The 23659-nt window shown below is 43.5% G+C and overlaps 2 protein-coding genes across 2 annotated transcripts; both read right to left on the bottom strand.

The window, feature by feature from the left end:
- Window positions 1–5560: 5560 nt before the first annotated feature.
- Window positions 5561–12785, bottom strand: LOC115385713 (protein-lysine 6-oxidase-like). Its single transcript, XM_030087772.1, has 7 exons — window positions 12269–12785; window positions 8489–8597; window positions 7855–7986; window positions 7064–7220; window positions 6703–6798; window positions 6234–6360; window positions 5561–5694 (listed from the first exon to the last, which is right to left on the bottom strand). Exons 1-6 carry the CDS (start codon window positions 12783–12785, stop codon window positions 6241–6243), a joined length of 1131 nt encoding a protein of 376 aa, XP_029943632.1. The 3' UTR covers window positions 5561–5694; window positions 6234–6240.
- A 7264-nt stretch (window positions 12786–20049) lies between these two features.
- LOC115385735 (C-X-C motif chemokine 13-like) lies at window positions 20050–23201 on the bottom strand. Its single transcript, XM_030087802.1, has 4 exons — window positions 23101–23201; window positions 21293–21410; window positions 21071–21160; window positions 20050–20697 (listed from the first exon to the last, which is right to left on the bottom strand). Exons 1-4 carry the CDS (start codon window positions 23162–23164, stop codon window positions 20664–20666), a joined length of 306 nt encoding a protein of 101 aa, XP_029943662.1. The 5' UTR covers window positions 23165–23201; the 3' UTR covers window positions 20050–20663.
- Window positions 23202–23659: the final 458 nt, after the last annotated feature.

Below are 23659 nucleotides of genomic sequence, written 5' to 3'. Positions count from 1 at the left end.
TCATGGACCGCACTCCACTGAAGGATCTGTCAGATCTTTATTGTTTTACTAACATCGATCTGAAAGAAAGCTTCTTCACGCCACATTATAAAAGCATCAAGAAGCTCCTGGTGTCCAGCTTCCTCATCACCGAGCAGGCAGACGATCACCAAAGCATCAACAGGACGCATCTGTAGCTCAGATGGTAGAGCGGGTCGTCTTATACCCGGAAGGTTGGCGGTTTGATCCCCGCTCCTGCAGGCGTAAAACTGTCGTTGTGTTCCTGGGCAAGACACTTCACCCACCTTGCTTAAGTATGAAACTAGTGTGAGAGTGAATGGTTGGTGGTGATCTGAGGGGCTGATGGTGCAGATTGGCAGCCTCTCTTCCGTCAGTCTGCCCCAGGGCAGCTGTGGCTACAATAGGAGCTTACCACCACCCAGTATGGAGAGAATGAATAATGCAGTGTAAAGCGTCTTTGAGTGTCAATAAAGCGCTTTATAAAACCAATGCATTATTATTATTATTATTATTATTATCTGTCGTCGAGGTGGCTGACACGGCCATTTGTGTGTAGAATATGTTAAAGAGCAGGTAAAACACAGCCTTGAGCTGATCCAGTGGAGGATGCCAGGAGGCTGGACAGTCCTCCGTTCACCCAGACTGAAATCAGTGATTCAACCCAAAAGACATACATGGACACGAAGAAGCTTCTCAGCCAAAATGTGAGGCTGGATGAAGCTGAGCTGATGGGAACTCAACAAAAAGCAGTCTGGCACCATTCTTGCTGCCTTCCAAGTGCTGATCTGTAAACTTCAGCAATTGTTTAATTTTATTCACAGCACTTTAAAACTAAATTGAAAATGCATTTATGATCTTTCCACTGACAAACCTCAGATACTAATGTTTCATTTCTACAGTCACCTAAATATTGAAAGGAACATCTTCTGGAAATCCTTCTGTGAAGTTTGAAAACGGAGTCAGAAATCAGCAAGAGACAGAGAAATGAAGACCAGGAGCCGAGGGCAAGGTATGCCGCAGCTGAGCAGCACCTTGGTTCAACAGTGAACAGAGTTTGTTCACTGGCCTCTGCTGCTGTTTGCAAAGGCCTTTTATGATGTACAGCTGATAATTCTGGTTACAGTTTGTACAATGAACTGCGATCCCTCAGGGTTCAAGAGAGAGAGAACAAAAGAACATTCAGAGGTAGACTGTCTGATGAGGCTGAGTTCAGACTTCTAAAGCTGTAAATCTTTATGGTTTTTCGTCGATTAAAAACCATTTTCACGCGATGGGTGAGGCGTTGCTCTGAGACATTTCCTGAAGCAAGCGCCCCCACAGGACTGAATGTCCCCTGTGGACCAGTTCACCTGCGCTGTGCCCCACAGGTCGCCCAGCATGACAGGGTTGGAAGATGATGCTCTCGGGAGCGCGCCGTGAGGCACCGATCGGCTCGAGGCTGGAAGTGGAGTTTGTGCTGAGTGAGGAACGGCAGGCAGCGCCCAGAGCCTCAGCTGTGGATCAGACAATGGAACAGCAGGAGGAGCAGCCGTATTTTTTCTGCCTTTCCTCTCTCTATCGGCTTGTTCACTCCTGCTGTTATTACTGTCCATTAAACACACACGCACACACACACACACACACACACACACACACACACACACACACACACACACACACAGCTGTGTCTGCCTCGCTGCATATGTCTTTGATTCTACTTGTATCTGTCTGAATCAGACAACTTTATACTTTTAAAAAGTGATGTTTTCATCACTGTAGAACCTGTTGTATATTAGGCCCTATTTACACTGCAACATTTCCAGTGAAAACACATCAGGTTTGCTTTTTTGTTTCAGAAAAGTTTCATATTTAGGGCCACGAGTTGGTGCTGTTGTTTTTTTTTCTCCAATGAAACCACACACATGCTGCAGAGAACAATAGCAATGGTAGAACAGAACCAGATGCAGAGGAGAAGACTTTCTGTAGAACCAGACTCAGAGGAGAGGGGCCAAGTTCAGTCATCGTTATCGTCTCTGCTCATATGTTCTCAGGAAAAGTGTTTCGGGCATGCAGGTCTGTGTTGAACTGTGATCTGTTGGTCTGGCTGGAGCTGAAAGACCTGTGGCACAGCGCATTCTTATTGATCAAAAAAACTACAGCCTGAGCTCTTCACAGATATTTTCTGTGAAGGGGTGGATGGTTCGAATCGAACCGTCATCAATCCATCCAAACAGACAGACAAAATCTCATTCAAATAAACTTTATTAATCTTAAAAGACGCAGTAATGCAGGTTGATAACATGACATGTGGAGGGGTTTTTTTTTTTTTTATAGCTGTGCAGATCTGTGTGGTTACAAGTTTTCATGCACACTTTGTGCAATGTACACACACACACACACACCCACACAGACATACACACACACACACATACACACACAAATGTAGATCAAAAACATTTTAAGAGTAAATTCAAGTTGGGGACAGCAGTTTGAACAAAATAATAAGGGTGTCCTTCACCACCTGAAGTGTTCATGTACAACACCAACAAAGCATGATGAGTGACATGAGACCACAAGGGAGGATTAAAAAGTTTCTTTTCCATGTAGAATCATCTCAGGTTTACTGTCAGATACGATGTCTTTCAAGATGACTGTGTGCGTTGGATGGAAGGGTTAAGGTCCACAGTCAGCTGCCCTGGTTTCATCAGTTCGCCGTTCGTACTGAACTTTGCTTATGACTGCTGACTCTAAAGAAGTAGGTACCTTAGGTCAGCTAAAAATATCACCACATTGTAATGAACATGAAAGGGGCAAGACAGCTAAAACAACAAAAGCATTTATTGATACCATTCAGATGTTTTGTTGGAACCATTGTTGACGTTCTGTCGGACTTACTGATATAAATAAAGTCAGCAAGACATGAGTCTTGTGATTCAATAAGCAGAACACTAATCACACGTCTATTGACAGAGAACGTATGGCGATCGTATTGATAACTGCATAATGCGGCAAAAATAACACTGACGGGCAACATTTATTATTTGGGAAATAACAGGTTAGCATCACAAGCTTTGGAAGTATGAAACATAATCAGTCACCCTGAAGCTGAGCTGCAGGAGTTTAACTTCAGCAGCGATCAAACGACGTTTTAGGAGAAAATGCATCGTTTCATGAGTCTCTATTTAAATGGAAACATTCTGAAAACGGTATCCGTTTCAACTGCAATGACTGAAACACTGAGAATAACGCAGTTAGAATGTTGCTGCTGTTTGTTTTAGGAATGAATCCACACACTGCAGAGAACAATACACTCATTAACAATGGAGAACACAGACATTCATATGGACAAAACACCAATATGGACACTAAAATGTCCAGAAGAATATGGACCAGGACCAGAACCAGGACAATATGGACTAAGACCTGGACCAGAGGAATCTGGGAGTCATGACACTCTGGAGGAAAACGCTGTTGTTATTGCCCATCTACTGAGCATGTGCAGAACTACTACGGCTGTGCTGCACCTGAGCGATAGCAACACCTCAACCTTCAAGTGTTTTCCAGAAAGACTCGTTTTCTCCCATTTCTATGAAGGCAGAACCCAGTGTTTTCAAAGAGTTCCACTCTGGAAGCCGTTTCTAAAACCTTGCGTTCTTAGAGGCTTGTTGTGTAAACAGACACCCAAAACCATCCAATTTCACTTGAATTTGTTGCGCGTAAACAGCAGTAACAGTTATCGTCCCTCACGTCACACTAACACGACGGTCCATGATGTCTGTGTATGGAATTTATAATGTGTTTGTTTCCATGTGTGCATCGGCATTGTGAAAACGATGTGTGGTTATTTGGCTTTGCAGCACGTTGCTGAATCAGTGCAATGACAAGCAGCTGTGTTCAGACGGAGAACATCTTAGATTGGATTGGGCTGAGGACCAGAGGCTCATAGGCAAGCGACCAAACCCTACTGACCCTCCCAACAACCCTGTTCCTGCAGAGCCCCTGTTACTCATTACTGGATCTGCTTTCTCCTTGGTGAGGACAGAACCACTAGATTCAGGTGTGTTAAGCAGGGAGAGAACTAAAATATGCTGGATAGGGGCTTTGCAGGTACAGGGTTGGAGATTCCTGTCTCTAGATCCTCTGAACCCTCTATGTCATCCAGTACTCCACACCTTCTAGACCCTCTAGGCTCTCCAGACACTGTAGACCTTTCAGACACTCTAGGCATCCCGGCCATTTAGACTTGCTTGGTTCTCCACAGCGTCGAGATCCCCAGACTGACCCTTCAGACCACACAGATCCTCTCGGCCCTCCAGACCCCCAAACCTTTTACGTCCTTCAGACCATCCAGACCCTCCAGACCCAGCCCAGAACCCCCAGACCCTCTAGGCCAGGGGTGTCAAACTAAATCCTAAAAGGGCCGGCACCCTGCATGTTTTTTGCTCTCTCCCTGCTGCAACGCACCTCAATCTCATGTTGATCTCATCCTCAGGCTTGTAGAAAAGCCCAATCATTGTAATCAGCTGTGTTACAACTAGGAGATATCGAAAACATGAAGAGTCACCGGCCCCCTGAGGACTGGAGTTTGACACGTCTGCTCGAGACCCTCCAGACCCCCCAGACCCTCTACCCCCTCCTCATTCTAGTGGACATCACCATATGAAGCTGAACACGTGGAGAACCACAGAATGATCATATCCAGCTGCGGTGAATAACGTGAAAATAAACTGCCATCAAATGTCATCATTTTTATTACGCTGTTAGTTTCTAAGGATTCACCGATACCACTTGTTTAAAAGATGAGTAATTTTTTTTACTTTATTAAAAGTACGAGTGCTTCATATATTTCTATTCTATTTGATTCACCTCCACACATCCTCAGCAATGAGGCTGCTCACAGCTTACAGTTCACACAGCGCAGTGTGTATCCTCTATCTACATACTGTGTGAACTGTAACCTGTAGCCTGAGGGACCGAGCTGGTAATGAGTGTTAATCACTGTTAATGAGTGTCAATGAGTCAGGCTTTAATCATGTAGCATCACTGGTGTGTGAACCCCGAAACTCTGCAGCTCCAAACCTCTCTGCTGGTTACGTTTCTGGTGTTGTACCAACTATTTTTCTCCTTCTCCTGACAGTTTATCAATACATAATTTCCAGTCTGTCTTGCCTTTGTCATTCTGATTCATTTTAAAGAATCTGCAACCCTTAGTCGTCACTCGTGTTCTCTCATCTACCTGCTGCTGACGGATGACGTCCTGTAATACTCTCCAAGCTGTATCGGGGAGCGATACATTTCCAAATACCTTCAGACTGTTGTCACAAAAGAGAGGAAAGGCACAAAGATAATACAGTGTCTATAAGGACCAGCTTTGGGTCATTTTCAAACTGAACCAGGGGTCATGGGATGCCGCCATCAGGGGAATATTTATTTCTAACCCTCCTAAGATCCTCAGCAACAAGAGGGCAACGTTTTTCTGAACAGTCTAATGAAACAGTAACTCCAACAGTATCATTATGTAAATCGTACAAAGTCCTCTAATGGAAATAAAGTAATAGCATTAAGATCTGAAATTAAGTCCAGAAATGGAAATGGAATGAAATGAAGCCTTCCCCTTCCTTCCTGTCCCTCTGCGTCCGTTTGGTCACGATGAAGGCTCTGAGTCTTCGGTCTGTGGTCATCGTCCGGTTCCTGGAGAACGAGTCGCCTCAGTGGCTGTGAGAATGAGAAAAGTGGTTCGAGGGTTGATAAACTGCTCCATCACAATAAACTGAACCATACTTCACTCTTTTCCAAAAGTGGAAGGAAGAACAGAAACTTTGTTTTCAAGTACATGTGATATGTCTTTGACTGAGAAATATCTATTCGAAGCATTTATCTCCAACAAACTAGAAAGCCAATGAAAACCAGCCCACAGTCTGTTGTTTAGGAGACAAATGTAGTTTTGAAGCAGGAATTTCTCTTTGAAAAACAAACTAAAAATGCAGATAAAAGTCTGGATTTTCAAAGTAGCAAAGTAACTTGGACTTCAGTTGAATAAAGCTACTTTTCATATCTTGTTACTTTCACTGCTGTTTATAAGTCATGAATATAGAAGATTACGGAGAGGACCACACGGTGGCGCAGTGGTTAGCGCTCTTGCCTCACAGCACAGCTGTTGATTGTCAGCAACAACTGTGTTGATTGTTATAACGATGTTCTAAAGTCAGTGTCAAAGTCATTTCAACACGTCCAGATGAAATGAAAACTCTTACCGGGGCATCACGACGAGGTGGTGCATCCGGAGACGTGTGCCGCGGTGCCGGTGTACTGCACGTCACATCGTACCACGTTGTTGTTGTAGTTGGACTCTTGAACCTGCTGCTTTGGGTTTACTGTCACCTGGCAGGACAACACAACCATTCCAGAAGTGGCACAGCGGAAAGTCACTTCTGTATCAGCACGATAAAGCTTTGTTTGTCTCCATCGTCTAGAAACTGAATTGTTTTTTTTTGATTATCATTTTTTTCAGTTTTGGGAAATTCACAAGTCCAGATAGCATTTTGATAATGATCACCAAACAAATAGCTCGTGCACGCGCGCTCATTTGGGATGGTCTGTCGTATGTGCATCTTTCAAAAAGGCGCAAACAGTCGCTGGTCTCTAAATTCTGGGAAAATCCTCCATAATGCCTTTAATGTTTGGAAGAATCTAACATTGAAAGAGTGTGTGTTACTGTCAGACCTTGAGGGTGTATTTCCCAGGAGCGACGTCTGTGATGTCGATCCACTGACAGTCGATGTCGGCGTTGTAAGTGTCGTAGCAGCCGGGACTCAAACCCTGAAGCCACAACAAGAAAAACATAGCTCCGTAAACCATTCAGTTTTCTCTGGTTTTTAGCATCAGTTTTATCTTTCATTTGTCATGTGAACATTTTAAATGATGTGCCTTTTTAATATGTTTGGCAGTTTCACAGCTTGGACTGGAGGCATTTGCTGTAACAACCTTCCATGGTACAAATTCTCTATAACATTTCCATCAAAAGGAAACACAGCATGCCTGCCGAATGTCCTCAGGGTGTGTGTGAACGTGTGTGTGCCTGCACCTGTGTGTGTGACGTGCAGGCAAAGCGGCGGTAGTATCCGGGGTCGCAGGAGGTGTCCTCCAGGCAGAAGCTGGCCTTGTGGCCCTCGGCCACTTGCTTGTGCGTCTGGCCGTCCAGCAGCTCGTACAGGCTGAACTCGTCCATGCTGTGGAAGTGACTGAGCAGAACGGCCACCATCGAGTCAGACAACAACCAGCTGCTTTGATGCTTCTTAGAAAACTGACTTCTTCATGGATGATATATACGTCATGGTTTCACATGACTACACTAAATCATGACTGCAATGCCTTCTTTATTAACATATCAAAATGATAGTTTTTAGATTAATTTACCTTGAAATTATAAATTTCATATCTGGTATTCATGGTTTGATGATGCTCTTGCAGGTATTAAAGACATTCAGATGTTTTATCTCAACGTCGTCCCAACATGGTGATGCTGACGTAGAGACTGTCTGGCGAAGCGGCATCTAGTCAGAATAAATATCGCTCTGCGCCGAGCCGTGCTACATGCTACATGCTAAAGAGTTTCAGGCTCACATTCCAGCGATGCTACATGCTAAAAATAGTTCACTTCTGACTGATGCACTCATTACCAGCTCGGTCCCTCAGTCTACAGTTCACACAGCGCAGTGTGTACCGTAAGTTTTAATTTACTCATATTAATAATAAACCATTTGCCTCTTAATAAACAGAAGGTCTACCTCGAGACAGCACAGGAACATTTTAACACCTTGATAAAAGACAGAGAAAGCAGCAGTGATAGTGGAGCATATGGATGGGTGGAGGTACTTATGACAGCTGTGCCACTCCCAGGCGTATCGGGGTTTACTGGGCAGGAAGTCGGCTGTTCCCTGGTTCTTCACTCTCTGAGGAAACCTCAGCAACACTCTGGTGTCGTAGTCATGGGCGTACTGAGACGAGCTGGATGAGACGAAAGAGCAGAGAAGGTTCAGTTAGTCAGAAGACTGCGGGGAAGTCTGGGGCAGTGGGGGCCTCGATGTTAAAAAAGCTGGTTTGGGATTGGCTGTTTGCAGGTTTGAATCCTACTGCGCGAGCATGACCATTGACCCTCCACTTTGGCAGAGCCCACTGCTTTTCACATATACAGTTAAGGTACAAAAAGAATAAGACAAAGTAGCTTCATCAAACGGACATTTCTATATAAGCTTCCTCTTCTGTTTGATATGAAACTTTCTCTCTGATGTTAACATTGAAAACACCTCACAACAAGCTTCACTAACAAGAAACAGAGATGTCATTCCTGTTTTTTGGCATATTTGTTGTAACTGTATTTGGATAAAAGTGATCCTGAATGTGCAAACACTGGCTGGACTCCAGCACTAACAGTCTGGAGAACAAGCTGAAAAAAAGGATGCCGTCCTTACTGGCTCTGAAAAGCTCTTCCCTCAGCAGTGTGCCTTACCTGGCCAGGCAGTTCTCCTCTGCAGCACAGCGAAGGTTGTACATGGACAACCTCTGGACGTAGGTGGCAATCTGGATGTAGTTTGGATCAGGAACCAGATCAGGGAGGCCTGCATTCACAGCACAGACAAACATCAGCACTTCCTGTTCCAACTTGGTGTTCTGTCCATATGCATGTCTGTGTTCTCTATTGTTATTATAGTGTTCTTTGTAGCGTGTGTGTGTGTGTGTGTCGTTTCAGTAAAAAAACAACTGTGATGGTGTTGCCATGGAAATGTACATCATGTTTTCCTAAACGAGAAACCTTTAGAGACAAACAACAGAAATCCGTTGCCTTTTCACTTCCGGCCCAGTGGTGTAAACAGGCCTCACTTTGGTCAGAGCTGGATTAAACACACGCCTCATTGAGGGGAAATGGACCGCAGCTGAATGTGAGGCTGAGAGAAGGGTCTCAGCCAGGGTTCCTCATTCAGCTGTCTGCGGAGGAGGAGGGACTGGATGCCATTATTTCAGATGAGTTTTTATTGGCTTTATAAACACTGGTGAAAACTTTGGATAGTGCGTAATAGTTATACGTAGTGACGTTGAACCAGAGCATGGCAGGAGCACACGAGGCGGTGGTTGTAATGGGACATGAAGGGAAGATGCACGTAGGAAACTGCAGAGTTGCAACTATCCAAAGAAATGAGAGCGAGGGATTGTGAATTTTACCGTTACTGAAGAACATGAAGATGTTGACAGTACAGTCATCTTATACGGACGGTTGAACATTTCTGTTGCTCCACTTCACTTGATAAAATATTTCAACACTCAGTCCCTCCAGCATTTTGTGGGCCTTTTTTTGTGTTGTGGCCCAAAATTCTTCTTGATTCCGTGGGAGCATTTCCAGAAAATTGCCATTAAAAGAGGAACCAAAAGGACAATCAGGCAACTTTTCTTTATAACATGTTTCACCGTAGACAAATTTTAATAGACAAAATTTATTCCTAAAGAGCTTCATAAACACACTGAAACCAAGTGACCTTAAAAAGTATTCAGTCATTGTTACTTGTTACCTAATAAAATACATAACAGAACACAATAGCTGCCTGTACTTCCATTTAAAAGCTGCCTTTGAATGATCAGGGCTCTATGGCTGTATCTCTGTCATTTCCTTTCTGTCTGAAGATGTGACTTAGAACTTCTCTGACTGAGCAGTTTGCAACAATGTATCAATTTATATGATGTCATCATCTAACTTGACCTACATATGCAAATTGGCAGCTATGCAAATTAGATGATGATGTCATTTAAAACTTCTCTGGCTACAATGTGTCAGTTTTACAGGTTTCAGCTTTATTTGTATTGCACCAGCTACAACACAGATGACCATTTACTAATAAATGAAAATAGTTAATTTCACCTTCTGGCAAACATGTATTCAATGCGCTCGCAGCTTCTCATGTCAGCTAATGAACCTAACTCTATCATTTCAGTGCTCAACAGATCTGGATGCCACAGCTTCCATCACAGTGATCTGTGTGTTCTGTGTTCCGCTCGTTTCAGCCATTCTCCAACTATATTTCTTGGCAGGAAGATGTTTTGGAGGGTTTTCGTTTGTGCTCCACCACAGTATTGCATGGACTGCACTGTGGTTTACCTCCCTTTCTCAAAGAACATCAGGGAATAGTTTTTCATGGTCTTTAGCAGTACGGTAATTTGCTGGCAAATGAAAGACATTAGAATCACACACGTCGAGTCTTCAAACCATAAACAAGCACATCAATTCAGTAACATGTGTGCATTATGTTTGCACTTTAATTTAGAACTCATGGGAGGCTGGCCAAAATTGCCAAAAGTTGTGCAGAATTCAGAGATTGGTTGAATTTGCAAATAATTGTTACAACATCAGGAATTCCTGAAGGGACTGACTCTAGTATGTGACTTTCCTCTACATGTGCAGCATTGTCGTGATTATATCCTCTGCCTGCATTCATCACCATATGGAGCAGCCATTTTGCCTCATTCAGGTCAACTTTCCATTCAAAGTCAAAACAGACTTTAACAGTGGAACCTCATGGTTGAGAATTATATTGGTTTTCTTTATCCTTTAAAGTAAAAAATGTGGAAAGATCATCCTGTTCATGTATATTAATGACGAGGTGCTTGCAAGCTTCACAGACTTCAGGGAAAGCACGTGGAAAGTGAAATTCGTCCTTCACTCTAGTTTTAAGGAGGTTGTTGGAGATCCAGTTACTAGTATAATGAGCCTATAAAATCTGTCTAGACTAATATTTCATTTAACAGAGTGATACTATGAACTTTTAAAAGACTTGGTGAACATAACACAATCTGCAACCAGGTGTTGTTAAAATCATTTTCAATAGAAAGTATATTCATAAGCCACTGGCCCTCAGATAAAAAATAGTGGTGTTAACTTTTGATTTAACTTTTGTCCTGTTCGATTGGACCTTGAGTGCTGGACCAGTAAAATGGCAGCATCATAACCTTTGAATACAATTTTTAGACAACACCACATGTTTTCCTTTGTTTATGTGCAATAAGGTGTGAATTCCAATAAAAGTATGGATTAATATCTTAAAACTAACAAAACAAAAACAAGAAAGTTCAATATTTTTAAGAAATATCACCATCATGTCATCTTTAGTGATGCCTCCTGCTGTGAAACCCAGTGAAACGCCGTCCTGCTGTGGCATTTTGCAGCCTTCATGTTCCATGTTTAACTTCCCAGTGCAGCACTGGCAGCCATGCTGGACTTCATCAATATGTTTATCTGATGTATCAGCTCTCAACGTGTGTTATAACACCATAACTGAGTCAGAAACAATCAGGTGCTTTTGATAAACTATTACAGTAGCCTCGACTCAGAGCGGTGTCAGGGTGAACCTACGAGCAGCTGACATGAGATCTGCAGCTGCATGAAGCTGTGTGCGCCAGTCAGCCTCAGGCCTGCTGCCCCAGCATCCCTGGTGACGAAGACCTCGGAGAGGATGATAAAAGATCACGTCATCCCAGCAGTGGGTTCAGGAAGAGGGTGGATACATTCAAGCTTGTATTGTTGACACTGCACACAGACCCGTGGAAACTCCAAACTCAATCAGCAGGTTGCTCCTCTGCATTTAACACATGTTTTAGCTGAAAGACATGATTTGCTTCCACCTGGGGGGACAGGATCATTCTGTGGATCCTGTGTCTTCTGCCAACAGGCCACAGAGAGTCCTGATCACTGACATTTCTTCTGACTCCATCGACGCCACAGGGCTGTTCTCTCCCCCCTGCTAGACCCATCACCCACCGTTCCCTGAATGGGAGCGTCTCCCCTCTGGACATCGCCTTCGCTGTCCAGGCTGTCAGACACAAAGGAGGCAGCTGCTGTCCCCATGCAGTCCTCCTCAATACTCAAACATCTTTGACTTGTTGTGTCAATGCCAACATCCACCCAAACCTCCAAACCCCACATCCCCATGTTTCTCTTCTTGGACTTTCCCACAAATTCACTCGATATGAGAATCTAGATTGGTACTTATTTATTTATTTATTTATTTATTTATTTATTTATTTATTTATTTATGATATTTATAACGTGGCTTCTGAATTGCCTCTTGTTGATGAATAAAGTTTTTGTTGTTTCAAATGTCAAATTAAATTGAATTTGTGGTTTGTTTGTTTTTTTTTTCATAATGTGAGGTCATCTCAGATTGGCCGGATTTTGAGCCACGGGCCGTATGTTTGTCCCCAGTTTCTGTTTTTTCTTCTAATATCCCGAAGTGAATGTTCTCACCGTGCTGATGGTAGCTCGTGCCGTATCCGTGCCTGTGGCGGGGCCGGTGTCTGGGTCTGTAGTAGGAGTTGTAGTAGTTGAAGTAGGGGTAGTAGTTGGAAGACTTGTACGGATTGTACGGATCATCTCCGACCATCACGTCCTCCGGTCTGACCGGCGGCGGGTCGCCCGGCTGATCCTGCACCGCCGGCTGCCGGTGCTGACGCGCCATGGCGCGTAACTGCGCGGTGTCGCTGGCGGCCGGGACGCGCGGGGCCGTGCGGTTCGCGCCGCCCAGGACCACCACGGGGTTCTCGCTGGGAGGTGACCCGCCGTGACGTCTCGCGGACGGCCTGTACTGGGACCCGCGGCTCAAGATGCTGAAAACCTGTCCATTGTGCTGCCATGTTAACCCGCGCCGGAGCGCGTCTCCGTCTCCGGCAGCAGCCTCCTGAGCGCGCGCCTCGTCCACCAGAGCGCAGAGACATATCCAGAGCGCAAAACCCAACAGCACGGCGTCAAAGGAGGGGTCTCTCATTCTGCAAGTAACGTTTCCAATGTCTGTAAAGTAACAAAATAGCAGTTTGTTTGTTTCCGTGTGACTGCAGCTGCTGATGAAGTTGGTCTGAAGTGATGGAGCTTGGCTGCGCCCTCATAGGAGGAGGAGGAGGAGGAGGAGGAGGAGGAGGAGGAGGAGGGCACGAGGCCTGGAAGACTTTGAAGTGGCAGTTACCTTACATTTGGTGTGAGCAATAACTTTTTTTTTTGTAAAATTCCGGGTCAAGTCAAAAAACAGCTGCTGAAATTAATCAGTCTTTAATCAGCAGATGTCTTTCGGTTTTCTTCAGAAGCTTGTAATGTTCAGGAAAACTGACTCAGTTCCAAATGAGGTGCTGTCTGTGAAATTCAACACTTTACTCAAACCAGGCCATTGTGTTTTATCTGCGGAGAAAGGCTCTGGCAGTTTGAGCCCCGTTCACACAACAACGGCTCAGTGAAAACACTCCGTTTATACATTTTCCTTTCAGCAATGTTTGGAGACCAACAGCCGTCGACGCACTGTAAGGGCTGGAATACCGAAAACAATGGAGTCAGCAGGTCAAGCCACGAGTTGGCGCTGTTTGTTTTTATCTTGAAACCACACACATGAACAATGGAGAACACGCAGAACAATACACTCTAAACACTAAAACCAGCATTTTTTCTCTTAAAGCACAAGACTGGGTTCTCTTTCACCTGGATATTGATCATGTCTTGTCGTATTTGGCTGTGTGGTCAGAGCAGCACTCTAAGCTGACTAATGTTATTTAACTGAATGGAAAACATTATGAGAGATGAAAAAGAGCACATTGATGCTATTTGTTGCTATTGCACTTCACCGTATCCTGACACCTCTGATCCAAGGCTGCCACCAGGAAGCGTGCACACCAGCTTTTTTAAAGGCGTTGTAGAATCCATTCAAGAAGCCTTTGTTTGCTTTTATTGAGAAAACGAGCCGTTTCTCTCCCGCTGAGCTCACAGGATGCTTTAAAAAAGTGAAACTGAAGCACTTACCAACCGAGAGGTCTCCTCATCTGGGAACACTATAAAACATCCAGAGTGCCACCCACAGAGTCGCAGCACTTTCCCCTGACGTCAGTCCAGCGATGAGACGCCACCAACACTCGATCAGTTTGCCGTTGTTGCTGTGAGCACGTTTATTGCTCGATAGCAGGGTGAATAGTGAATAAAGACTTCACAACAGGTGACAATAGCACGTTTTCATTGCATGGAGTAATAATTAGTGTCCAATGCACCAAACCTGAGGAAGGTCCTGCATGTCCTCCCTTCGCACGGTGGGGTTTTCTTCCAGCTTCCTCCACAGTTGATTCAATGAACTAGTGGCCTCTAAGTGAAAACACACTGTTTTTGCTTCATCGTTTCAGAAAAGTTTCACATTTCCATGGCAGCGTTCTGAAAAGGATGTCCATTCACGAGGCAAAGGCAGAAACACTAGAAACAATGTGGTAAACGTCTTGGGACACGGGTCGGTACTGCTGGTTGTTTCTGTCACGAAACCACACACACACCGCAGAGAACAATACACTCTAAACACGACCAATGGAGAACACGGACCACAATACACTCTAAACAAGAACAATGGGAGAAGTCGGGCATCCGGGAACTCTGTGATGTCGCCATCTCCAAACGATGGTCGCCATATTGACTTTAGGGAAAACAGCCACTTTTCGTCTCCCAGACTACAACAGGTATTGTGATGCCGAAGAGTTGCTGTGTGGTCGGTTGCATGGCCAATATCACCAAAAACCCAGACTTTAATTTCTTTCATTATCCCAAAGGAGAAATGCCGCAGAAGTCGGTGGTTGGCGTCCATCGGCCGGGCGACAGTGGATGCTTCTGGCAGGATTGACCGCAGTCGACACTGGACTCTCAAGACTCAACACACAAATGTGATCCCAACACTTCACAACCCGTAAGAGACTGGTTTGGCTACTGGATGGCCTACTGACATGAATGAACTCTGACTTCAGAAGATTAACAGCTGGGCTTCAGTTTAGCAGCATGAAGCTAAAATAGTTTTATTACTGTTTTGTTGTCTTGGTTCCTCCTCGTTTTCTGTTCAGTCTTTTTATCACTTTCATCACCATTTATTGTAGTTGTTATGAGGTTACACAATTGTCACTGATATTATAATGTGCACATTCCTCTAGCACTTAAATCAGTATTTGTGTGAATATCTTGGGTGACTGTGCAATTTACTTGAAGAGTCCTTTTGGAGTTGGATCAGTTTGGTCTTTGCTTTTCCCTTTTTGACACACCGACAGCCCAAACACGTCTAATTTGTACTCATACCGGCCCTTGGCCTCCTCTGGGAGTTTTTCTTAGGAATTATAAGCCATTTCAGACTGGAACAAAACCTTGAATAAAGCAAACCACAAAGCAAAGCGATGTCTCCGGTACGTCGCAGACATTCATATGAACAGAACACCAAGTTGGATTGTTATTATGGTGACTGTCACCTCTAAAACTAACAGGTTCAGGAGAATCTGGACTGGAACCAGGTCCAGGAGAAAATGGACCAGGACCAGGACCAAGGTCTAATATCCAGGATCCAGTGTCAATGGACCCGAAAAGTCACTTTCACAGACTTGTTTAAACTGATAACATCTTTTATTACATCCTGTTTGAATTCCTTTTTACCATCTCGCTTTTACCATGGATGCAAATTTGCTTCTCTTTTTTCTCTGTAAAATGCGGTTTTTAACAGGTGCTCTGTAGCTGGAGGCTCGATCTCACTTCTGGACAGAGTGACGTGACATGGAAACAAAAACAAATAGAGTATTTGGGGAGATGCTGATATGTACAAATTGGAAAAAGTCATGCAAACGGGGCTGTTGTCAATACGTAGACTCATTCTTCAGAGGGGGATGTATAGTTGGTTTCCAGAGAGGGAGGGGTTGGCCACTGTCTTACCCGCTTGCCTCCTGGTTAGGGTCAGGGTTAACCCAGCTCCTCAGCAGAGCGGGAGATACACAGCACTCTCCCCACAGCTTCACTGGCAGGCTGAATTTCATCAGTTGCTGCATTCATCCTCTGCTGAACTTTATTGATGAGGGAGCTGCCGTTCAGCCTGGTCATCACCCAGGTGCTGCCCAGGAAGCAGAGGGACTCCACAGTGTGCAGCCAGCCACAGAGATGAGGCGAGCAGAGGGATTCTCCTCACTTGTCACTGGTTTGAGGGTTTGAAGTGACTGGGTGATATCGTATGTGACAGACAGTATACAGCTGGATCCATGCAGACAGTCTGGGTCTGCGAGGCCTCAGATGAACCGTCAACATGTTGTTTACAGCGTGTTGTCCTTGTTATACCGTTGCCTGAGGTGTGGAGCTCCAGCTTGTTTCCACAACTCTCTAATGAAGCTGTTCATTGTCCCCTGAAGGAACAGCTGGAGCGTCTGCTAACGATCAGCTGCTTAACTCTGAGATGAAGGTTATTTCACCTGCTCATCCATCACTTTGTCTGTATCCATCAGAGAACTGCAGGAACAGAGAAGCTTTCTGATTTCTTCCTTTATTAGTAAGATGTGTGGTTGTAATGAGTGACCATAGAGCAAGTCACTGTAACCATACAGCAAGACATGTTTGAGACAAGGCTCTCATGCGACAGGTCGTTCCAGCCAGACTGCCAGAAGGACCATTACTGTTGGCTCTGGATAACATGATGCTGGATGGAGCAAACATCAAGCACCAAACTTAGCTGGTCCAGATAACCACCACAACTGCAGCCCTTGAAATCTCCCAGTTTCTGACATTCAACAGTGTCAAACATGCAAGAAGGAGTCATCGGGCTCAGTATGCTACAACCGCAGAAGGGACCCCTCTACCTCCCATTAAGATTGAAGCAGCCACCAGAAGTCGAGGGTTGGTAGACATACTCCACAGTCTGGGAATATGTGTTTCCTCTGACAGGGTGCAACAACACACATCAGATATTGCTGATGGTGTGTTCCAGTGCTTCAGAAGATGCACTTCACAACAGCAGTAGTGGACAATACTGATCACAATCCTACATCTACAACAACCAAGGATTCCTTCCATGGGACTGAAATAGCTCTCATCCAACATCCATCATACTCACGGCGGTCTGGACGGTGGCGTGCCAGTGCAGCAGTCATTAAGAGAAATGTTCCAAGTCAAGAGCTTGTTTGCCATCAACCTAAACAAGTGTTCCACCAGCTGTTCTTAAAACAAAGAACTTTACTGCACCTGCTGTGCAAGGTCCTGTCAGACCTACAATCGTCCTGACTGCTGCTGCAGTTGCTGCAGAAGAAGAGTCCGGATGATTCAGCTCAGTGAAAGCAGCCCTGGAGAAGCGGACTGTGAGTCTGGATTTAATAGACTTTCAGCCATGCTGATGCCCAGCATGCAATCATCCCACCCGAGGCAATCCATGCAATCTGTTCATGGACAGTGCCCATTCAGAGGCCATGCTACGACTCTCCATGGACATCACCAGAGCAGCGGATCGGTACCCGAACCTAGTAAAATACAGAATAAAAGAAAAAAAAGGCATTGTAATCACATCTAGGTTATTCAGTTTGATTCCACTGGATTCCTTGTCCCTGAAAATGTAGATTTAGACACTAAGATCAAAAATCTTTGATAATGAGAAGCTGAGAAATAGAGTGAAATAAGTTTCACAGCAGCCATTTTGTAAAATCCAAGATGGCCGACCTCAGAGGTCTAATCCAGCTTACCTCCACATCTGAAATGAAAGCCTATGGTATGTAGTAACACTGGTAGAAATTCTATGCTTTCTTCATAACATGCACAATTACAACTATGATGTTAATCTGCTGCTCTGACATGTTCGTGTAATGAAATGTTGTTGATGGTCACACAGCGGTCAAACAACACATTTCTGACTCCGTCAGAATTTTATCACAACTTATCCTGTGTTGTCACAAGACGATGACAATGACCGTCCTCAATCCGGTCTCAGGGTGTGACGTAGGACCATGGATTTAGAACCAACACCTAAGATATCGTCACCATTGTCTCACGATGGTAATCTCTTGTCTGAGTCAGCTGGAAATCGCTCCGTGTGTCGTCACCATCGGCCGACACGCTGGCAAACAAGGTGTTCCTGTAGTGGGATTAGCGTTTAGCTTCAGGTAGCAACGGATCATGAAGCCACTGAAGCTAACAACACGTGTGCACAATTTAGACCGAATCTTCAGCATGAGAGGAAAAAGTCATCTGGCTGAACAAGAGGTTTTTACAGCATCTGTGTAAACATCAAAGGGGGCTGCCTTTATCGCAGCGCTTTGCACTTCCCTTTCAAAAGTACAAGGCAGCGTTAGCTGCTGTTTCCAATGAGAAGCAGGTGTTGGCCTGATCGCAGCTTCATAATGAGAGCTGGCGCCCTGCAGGGCCTTCCTGCACAGGACACATAAAGAGCCGCCCAAACATCACACACAATAGCTCTGCTGTCATCATCACCTTTACTGTACGTGTGTGTGTGTGTGTGTGTGTGTGTGTGTGTGTGTAAGACAATGGACGAGACATTTGCTATAATTTCAGCGTAAAATTTAAAAAGAAACTGCATGAACGCCACACCTGCGTTCAGCGAGACCAGGACCATGTGACTTCACTCAAACCCAAACATATGTGAAAGGGATCAAAAGCAGTCACATCACAACGGTAAAAAAAAAAAAAAAAAAATCCTGTTGGAAATGTTAAAACATGTTAAAAAAAAGCAGATGTGGATGTGTCAAACAAATGACAAAACAGTGAAAACACATTGTAATTCCTAGAGCAGTACTGCTCTCTCTCTCTCTCTCTCTCTCTCTCTCTCTCTCTCTCTCTCTCTCTCTCTCTTTCTCTGCCCATACATATATATATACTCTTATAAAACAGAAAAATATTACAGTATATTTGAATGTATCTTGCAATATATTCCAATATATGATATTTAATTATTTATATTGTTTGTAATACAATACAATACAGTTTATTATGCAATAGATTTAAAGAAATGTTTTTTTAAAAGTATTTTCCCTTTTTAAGGGTGTTAAAATAGAACACCAGATAGATCGATAGATAGATAGATAGAAGTACAGATGTTTTAAGTCTTAGCATTTTTCTACAAAGCAGGTAAATTCCAGCACAGTGACACCTGATGGTCAAGTATCAGCATTACCAAGAAATAACAGCAACACAGGTTCATTTTGTTCTGATAACGTCCTCTTATTGAAAAACAAAACAAAAAACACTGTATCCTGCTGTCATATTTTGTCCGTAACTATCCAGATAAACAGCTGCATGAATATAGATGTAATGTTTTGGTTTTTTTTTATATCACTGTATTCATTGACCATATCCCTGAATTTTCTGTGAAGAGCAGTAATTATATAAGCATAGCTAAACCACAGCTTGTTTGTAAGCCAAACATTGGATGGAATAGTCAAAGAAGTCTCATATTAAAGTTAGAGTAGACGATGTTGTCCAAAAGCACTTTTTGTCATACTGAGTGAAATGCTCCTCACCCCCTGGGAGAAGTCAATACATTATGTGGACGGAAAAAGGTGCGGAAAAAATCTGACAACAGTAGGGCAAAAGGACAGTAAAAACTCCGACCAATCGAAAGGTGCGGACCACTCTTAAGAAACCAATCAAATCCCTTGGCCGTTCTACCAGCCCCCTGCGCGTTCATTTCAATGGCGTGCGCTGGCCCTGGTTCAGTGCGCGCGCGTTGCCAAGGCGCTCTCGGCGCTCGCGGCTCGCGTGAAAAATAGAACGAAGCGGAGCGGGCGCACTGCGCTCCTTTGCGCGTTGTGTGCGGGCAGTCAGAAAGGTTAATAACACTGGAGGCGATCACACACTCCGTGCGCGTGGTGCTTCCGCGTCCAGTGCGTTCGCTCCCAATGGGAGCTCCTCCAATGGGGCGGGAGCTGGGCAAAGCTGGGCGGAGCTAGGCGGAGCCTTGGGGAGATGCTACATCCGTGCTACTTGCTAGTTTTCCCAGATCGCCGACCCTGGCTTGAAGTGTGTGACACATATATCTCTTTTTTTACAGAAAGTTCTCATCTCCACACAAAATAATAATTATTTAGTTAACGCCAAGAAATGTACAAACTGCTGTAGTTCAAAAACATCGCTGATGAAAACAAACCACAGAATGTTAAAATAAGCTCGTTGTTATTCAGTCCAGTACATTCAGACACACACTATTCTGAGTTAATTCAATTCAGCTTTATTTATATAGCTGTGATTACAACACAGTCATTTGTAGACACTTTCACAGAGAAAATCCAACAGATCCAGTTAGTCGGAAAAACTATTGAGCATTATATTTAGCTGCACAAACATTCACAGTATTTTTCATGTAATTATTGAAGAAATAACTAAATAAAACTTCCTTATACTCAATCCTTAAGTCTTGTATTTTTAAACATGAAACAAAAACATTGCTTTGGCTGAATAATGTCAGTATTTTTATCTATTTTATATTCTTCATGATGAATTTGAATGGGCAAAGGTTTAATTCTGAACATTATAAGAGGAATTCATGCAGTGATTGATTTGAACTAAAGTCACTTTACATACCTTTAACATAAGATTTAGTGAAATAAGGCACTTCATGGGTTAAATACTTGTTGTTGTAATTATTCAATGCTGTTTCCATAATTCAACATTCAGCATTTAACATTTTTCTGTTTGTGTTGAAGGTTTTTTTATCTGGATAAAAGGCCTAAATTTCTGTGGACGGATCTGCTTAATTCAACTGCTGCATCTTCAAATGAAAGGAAAACAGAAGGAACAGAAGTGTCTGGTAATCTGAGTGGACTCCAGTCCAGTCTGGCGTTGATGTCCATCTTTTCATGTTGCTGAATGACACTTGGCCTGATCCACTCTACTGCACAGCGGGAGCTTTCACCGCGGCTCTCCTGGAAATAAAACACCCAGAAGATCAATGAGAGGAAATCAGAAAACAAATGAAACATGATAAGACACTGCTGCTGCTGCACAACGTCTTCACAGACGAGTGGGAACTTTTCTTTACGACAGAAACAGTGTCTTCCAACAATAGCGAGTCGGACTTCATGTAATTATAGTTCAATATTTACCATTTTCCATTTTTACAAACGTCAATAAATTCTGCCTTATTGATCTGTTTCACATCATTTTTGATCACAAAGTTATCACAATCACAACTTTTCCAAACAATCAGAATTTACAGTGACAAGATAATGAAAAGTCACAGACCAGTAAAGACTTCTTATCTGCAAAATGGTGAGGGAAGAAGAGTGTGAAATGTACCTTTGTCTCAGGCTCATGGACTGGAGTAAACCTTTGAGTCGCGGGTCGTTCGGACTGACACAGTCCGTGGAGTTGTTCTTTCTGGTGATTCTGTGAGACACAGCAGAAAATCCTCTGCTTCAGGAACTTTGAACAGTCACTTCACTCAGACAGACAGATTTCAGCTCTTCTCTCATTATACTGAGCACACCGTCCAGGAGGTCATCGCCTCTCAGAACTCACATCACTTCAGTGCGACGACAGTTTCCTGAATTGGGAATCACTTCAATTTTCCTGATGAACCTCCTGGGGACACAGCAAGGAACTACTCCAATGCAGCGGCAATGCCGTGGCGGAGAACCTGGAACACAAAAATGAAGCTTTCAGTCACTGAGAGAAAACCACACGAGTCCAACTCCTGTCCAGCTTTACCCTCATCTCTCTCACACACACACACACACACACACGCTCAGTCTTGTATTTCTATCCTTGTGGGGACCGTCCATTGACTCCCATTCATGTCTAGCCCCTAACCCTGACCCTTACCCTAACCCTAACCCACACCACAACAAAGCCTAACCCTAAAGAAATGTTTTTGCACTTTTACTTTTTTCAGTTACAACAACATGGTCAAGAAAACACTGTTTCTCCTACTTAGGACCGGAAAAAGGTCCCCACAAGGCACCTCGTTCCACGTTTTGCTATCCTTGTGGGGACATTTGGCCCCGACAAGGATAGAAATACAAGAACACACACACACACACACACACACACACACACACACACACACAAGTTAAAGCACGGATTGTTCTAAAAAGAAAAAATCAAGGGACCCCTACTTGAAAAAAAAAAACTTTTTCTAAAAGGGAAAAGTGAAAAAAATGGTAATTTAAAAAAAGAAAAAAAAAGCTTCTTTTAAAAAAGTTAAAAGATTGGTATGTTAACAAAACTTAAAGAACCCATAGTTAAAAAGAAAAGTATAAAACAAAGAAAAAACTGGTAATCAGACAAAAGTTACAAAACCAGGAGTTAAAGTAAAAAGAAGATGGTCGTTTGAGAAAAAGTTGACAAATTGGAAGTTCAACAGTAAGTTAAACCAACCATACCTTTAAAGGTGCCTTAAGGAGTTTGCACGTTTTATGCGAAACAGCGCTCCCTGCAGGCCTTGGGCGTAATGCAGCTTAGTGAAAAACTCGTCCCTGTGGCTCGAGTATACGGAAGAGGGGGACTCCGTTTTCGCTCGTTTAGTAGCACTCAAGTAAGATTTAAGTTTCTTTTACCTGGTGGAGTCTGTGTGGAGCTGTGGCAGTGCTAGAAGCTGGTCTTTTCTTACTTTCTGGAAGATCCTGCTCAGTTGTTGCTCACTAAGCATCTGGCGGAGTAATGGCGGACAAAGCGAAACTTATCCAGCTGGAGCGCGCATTACGTCATTCCTTTCAAATTCTCCCCCAAAAAATGCTGGTGCCGGACCGGCACTGCAACTTTCAAGTGACAATTTCGCGCTGTTAGAGGTACTGGTAATGAATATGTCAGGGCACATTGTACACATCATTAAAAATGTGTAACATATTTATGGATGAAAATAAGTATTTTTAAGGTTGTAAAACTCCTTAATGCACCTTTAAAAAAAACCTTATAGGACTGGTAGTTTAAAAGAAAGTAGAAAAACTGGGGGATTAAAGAACATGAATAAAATCTGTATTTTAAGTAAAAATATTTTCTGGATGGGATTAATCAGGTAATCTCACATGAACCACTCAAAAGAGACTCATCACTCTGAACAATCACTGACAAAAAAACAGCATTTGCAGATGAAGTATGTGCTCTACCATTTAGCCAAAGAATTCACCTCAAATCAGCAAAGTTCATTTCAAAAATGGAAAAATGGAAACCAGAATTAGTCTAGTTTATTTTCATGTCTGTCCTGCTTTGTGTAATTTATAAAGAAGGCTAAATTAAATGACAGCATAACTAAGAATTTTCAAATTGAATTTTCAATTGAATGCTGTTTCTTTCCAGTGTGCGTGTGTGTGTGTTTGAGTTGTAGTTACTGTGCAGGCAGGTGAAGCAGCAGCAGAGGGTCAGAGCAGCCAGGACGAGCAGAGCGTTCTTCATCTTCTCACCGCTTCGGTGGATCTTCTTCCAGCTGCAGATCAGAGAGGATGAGAGCTGGTGGAGCACTGCCTGCACTTATAAGCCTGCAAATAGGGAAGTGTGTGTGTGTGTGTGCGTGCGTGCATGTGGGCATGTGCGTGTGTGTGTGTATGTGTGTGTAGCTGAATCTGAATGAGCACATTTTGGGATTTCCATTTGTATTTTTACTGACTTAGAGCCAGACGACCTCAATCTACCCTTCCAGTAAAATGCACAGTATTTTTCATGCAACGTTACAGTAACACAAATAACGGCAATGATAATAATAACAATAAAAATCCCTTCCTGGCTATTTTATTCTGTCTTGATGTGTCCGTGTGTCAGTTTGCTTCATCTGGTCTCTCCTGTATATAAGAGCATGTTTCAAATAGAAACTGCTCTAGACCTCAGTCTCCTGGATTGCCTGCACTTCTGATTTTCCGCACCCTCCTAGAACAAAAACAGAAAGAAAAAAGA

Source organism: Salarias fasciatus, unplaced genomic scaffold, assembly GCF_902148845.1.
Source record: "Salarias fasciatus unplaced genomic scaffold, fSalaFa1.1, whole genome shotgun sequence".
Classification (NCBI taxonomy): domain Eukaryota; kingdom Metazoa; phylum Chordata; class Actinopteri; order Blenniiformes; family Blenniidae; genus Salarias; species Salarias fasciatus.
Note: the sequence above shows the minus strand (reverse complement) of the source record. Positions and strands in the feature narration are given on the sequence as shown.

Bases quoted from the DNA above. Each gene is read 5' to 3' on its own strand.
- LOC115385735 (XM_030087802.1), bottom strand. From the start codon at position 23,164: ATGAAGAACGCTCTGCTCGTCCTGGCTGCTCTGACCCTCTGCTGCTGC. The intron at 21,161-21,292 runs GTGAGTTCTGAG...TGTGTCTCACAG, and splicing joins TGTCGTCGCACTGAAGTGAT to AATCACCAGAAAGAACAACT. The intron at 20,698-21,070 runs GTACATTTCACA...TTTTATTTCCAG, and splicing joins TCCATGAGCCTGAGACAAAG to GAGAGCCGCGGTGAAAGCTC.
- LOC115385713 (XM_030087772.1), bottom strand. From the start codon at position 12,785: ATGAGAGACCCCTCCTTTGACGCCGTGCTGTTGGGTTTTGCGCTCTGG. The intron at 7,221-7,854 runs GTACCTCCACCC...CGTTCTGCTCAG, and splicing joins GAGTGGCACAGCTGTCATAA to TCACTTCCACAGCATGGACG. The intron at 6,361-6,702 runs GTCTGACAGTAA...TTGTCCTGCCAG, and splicing joins CTGGGAAATACACCCTCAAG to GTGACAGTAAACCCAAAGCA.